This window comes from Harpegnathos saltator, unplaced genomic scaffold (assembly GCF_003227715.2).
Source record: "Harpegnathos saltator strain DR-91 unplaced genomic scaffold, Hsal_v8.6 scaffold150, whole genome shotgun sequence".
NCBI lineage: Eukaryota > Metazoa > Arthropoda > Insecta > Hymenoptera > Formicidae > Harpegnathos > Harpegnathos saltator.
Window position 1 is genome coordinate 53,397 of NW_020229929.1, and position 3,548 is coordinate 56,944.

At 37.0% G+C, this 3,548-nt stretch overlaps 1 protein-coding gene across 1 annotated transcript; it reads left to right on the forward strand.

Annotated features, from left to right (window-relative positions):
* The first annotated feature begins 856 nt into the window (after nt 1–856).
* LOC112588100 (uncharacterized) lies at nt 857–1,444 on the forward strand. Its single transcript, XM_025296648.1, has 3 exons — nt 857–1,066; nt 1,161–1,348; nt 1,419–1,444. The coding sequence occupies exons 1-3, from the start codon at nt 965–967 to the stop codon at nt 1,429–1,431; spliced, it is 303 nt and encodes a 100-aa protein (XP_025152433.1). The 5' UTR covers nt 857–964; the 3' UTR covers nt 1,432–1,444.
* The last annotated feature ends 2,104 nt before the right edge of the window (nt 1,445–3,548 follow it).

The window sequence follows — 3,548 nt, forward strand, 5'->3', positions numbered from 1 at the left end:
TTAATTATTATTAGCTGTTGATGTACTTCTTTTATGTGTTTTCTATCCGTTGTGTGAAACAGAATATTATGCGGGTAGCGTGATTTTTCGCGCTCTATTGGTTAAGCTGTTATTCATTTGTTAATTAGTGTATGTGTAATTTCGAACTGTTGATGAAATGTTAGAGGATTTTGTGTTCTGGAAAAGTTGTTTTATAATATTAAAGGAATTTTGTGGGCTTATTATAATGAGCATCTGTTATTTGTCATATTTGTTATAAACAATAACCTCAAATTTTAAATAATAACTAAAACGTTATTTCTCTTTATTTATGACTACACTCCGATATCTTTATGGTAAGGTGGATCCGCGGTGATTTGATTGTTATTTGTCTGATTGTTTAAATTAACAAATTAAAATATTGCAGCTACCTAATTTTCGAGTTCGGGGGTACCATATTAAGAGTGTCCGCTGTAATTTTATCGATAGTGAAAATTCAAAATTTGTTTGCAAAATTATTTTGTTTATTTATAATTTCGTCATTTTCATGCTCCAGGAGTGATATCAATATTGTTCCTGAGGTTTTTAAGACCAAAGAAAAATAATTTCCTTATTTTGCACTGATTTTGGAATTTTAATTTTCAGTGATATTTTTATATAATATGGAGCGTTAGAGGTGTGTGATTTGTTAATATCGTTGTTTTTATTGCGTACCTTTACTTGGGTATTACTTTATTGAAATTTTGTCCAATTCTGAATCCTATTTTATATAGGGATATGCTTGATAGGGGAGTGGTGATTCTAGGTTTATGCTACGTTCATGTCTGTTATCCAATCCTAGGTGCTAGTTCCATGCGGGGATATTTGCTCGGCGTTAGTGCATATAGGTGGTAGTAGTTATCTGAGGGAGGGTGTTTAGCTATTTCGAGGTTGGTTACTTGTCGGTTCCCATTTTATGTGCTCATAAGTCAGCTGTCAGTTGCGAATGATCAGTCGTGTATGTAAGAAAGAAAGAGGAGAAAATATGTATCCCTTCCGTCAACGTTTTCCTCGGCGAAGGTACTTCCGACCGGTGCCGGCGATAATAGTAAGTATATGTCAGGGTGTTGCATGCATGGATGTAAGCTCAATTGGATGCACATTAGGATATTTGGTTATACTACTAAGGTATGTTACTACAGTGCTTCTGCAATGGGGATGTGACCTTGAAGACAAATATTCAGATTCCCGGTCTGCTGTCTATCCGCGAAATGACGGAGGTGCGTTGGAAAAGGAGATGGAGGAGGAGAGAGGCAGCCGACTTTTGGTTATATGGTGGTTTGGATATGAGCCCTGACCCTGATGCCTACGGTCTTAAAAATTTGTTCGGGTAAATAAAACTTATCCCGATAAGAAAAATAAGAAACATTTTTAATTGGTAATTATTTTGTTCGTTACAGGGAGCGAGCATAATGCCAAGATCGACACGTATAGGTGTTATGCGTTAATATTGTAATGCCTGTACAAGGATTTTTATACAGTATAATTATTTTCAATTAAATTTGCGTTACTACTTGTTATACTCCCTCCCTTCTTTCTCCCTTTTCTAAAATTTTTCCTATTTTCTCTAGGGTTATTAGATAGTTTTTGAAAGCAAAGTATTAGTAAGAAAGAGGTGAGTAAAAGGTGTTAGTTATTTACGGTGAGGAGATATGAATAACGATCTCTGCTTGGATTAGTCATGGTATAGGAATGCACGGTTTATCTTATCGAGGAGATAGCGAGAAAGGTGGTGGAGTAGTCCATGGCTTGCGTTACACGGTGGAGGTTGATTTTGTCTATTCGTTTAAGTTTTTAGCAGCAGGAATTTGTCAATTACTGTTACTGATGACTTATCTTAATGGGGGATTAATTATTAGTGTATATATATCTATTGTGTGGGTGATCATGTGAAAAAGCGATTGAAGTATTAGTAATAACATCAAGAACAAGGTAACTATGGTGGTTATGTCGGTCTGGAGGTTATTGCTCGGGGATTCTTTGTGCGCAAACAATAATCTTCTAAATTAATATTTTTCAGCAACAACTTTGATCGAGTCGGTAAGGAGGAGCGCGAGTGGGTACGCTCGGTGGCCGCGAGACGACGGTGGCGCGACATGCCTTAAGGCTACCGCGGTGTACTGCTTTAGGGACTATGAATGAGTTTGTTACGCTTTTTTGTTGCACAGGTGGGTTTAAACCTTTAAAATTTTAGTGTATCGCGGTTATTAATCATTATTTTATCCTTATTTGCTTTTCGTCGACAGGTTTAAGCATAGGTCTGCCAAGCTAGTAATATACTAGGATTTGACGTTAATAAATTGTATTATAACAATGGCTTATTAGGTAAGATGGTAAGTGGTTAAATTAAGTCTCTGTACTTAATTGCTATGGTACAATTAGGTATATATATATATATATATATCATTAGTCTATCCATTAAATATATTGAAAATGAAGCTGTAAATTATATATGACTTATTACTGTCTTCCAGGCCTTCCTGCAATTGTTTGGCAGTTTAGAAGGTCGCCATCAAATATTTTTAAAGAAATGAATTATTAGGTCAGATGTATATATATGTATATATCATAGATGAAGTGTATTATTTCATATAATAGGATACAATATACTGGTTATATATATATATATATATATATATATAAGAAAAGGTATAACGAAATCGAGATATTATATAAAAATATCGGTTATATAGGGTGTTAAATAAGTGAGTGTGGTGCAATTTCAAAAGTGTAGTTATGTACGTATACTATATGCGCATAAGTGCGTCATTGGAGAGAGTAGGGTATTAAAATATTATTGTTACAGGTTCCGACGAATATAGAAGGCGCTTGAGATGTAGGATACAGATAGCTCGTGACCTGTTGGTTAGCCAAAAACAGTGACAAAGAAAGGTGCGTGCCTGACGACCTTGTTTCTTTTCTTGATTCAGGTATCCATTAAGTGGAAATCTTTACGGCAATTAGATTTTGGAAGAAAAATTTCCTTCTTTATGCCTCGGAATAGCGGGATGTTACAATACATAGGTTTCGCGAAGAACATTTGCACATGAGACAAAAGCATCGAGATTCTTCAACGATCCACACTGGACGAGTGCTTCCGCAATAAATACCTATTCGTTGATGGTTTCGCGATTTTCGGTTGTTACCGCATACGCTGTCAGCGGGTTGCGCTGTTCGGCTCCTTCAGCATATTCGGTACACTCGACTTGACGCACGAGCGCACCGTTGCCTTGAGTACGGAGCAACGCTTCGTGATCTACAATGCATGCAATCTCTGTAATAACATCGGCACAATGTGTATTTCCGTTTCGCATAGTTTCAATTTGGTACACATTTTGTCCGGATAACGGGTGTATCGCGACGTTCTTCTTCCGAAGGAGCTGTGGCTCCTACCGTCGTTGTACACGTTAATGGCTATTGACGAATCTCGCGTCCATCGAGTCGCAAAGCGCCGTTTATCAAGACACCAAAAACACGTTCGTCGTCGTACTTGAGTTTGGCAACGAGCGACGATTCGGCATGGTGCACGA

Coding starts and splice junctions, on each gene's coding strand:
- LOC112588100 (XM_025296648.1), top strand. CDS start 965: ATGATCAGTCGTGTATGTAAGAAAGAAAGAGGAGAAAATATGTATCCC. Junction 1,067..1,160: donor GACCGGTGCCGGCGATAATA/GTAAGTATATGT, acceptor ATGTTACTACAG/TGCTTCTGCAATGGGGATGT.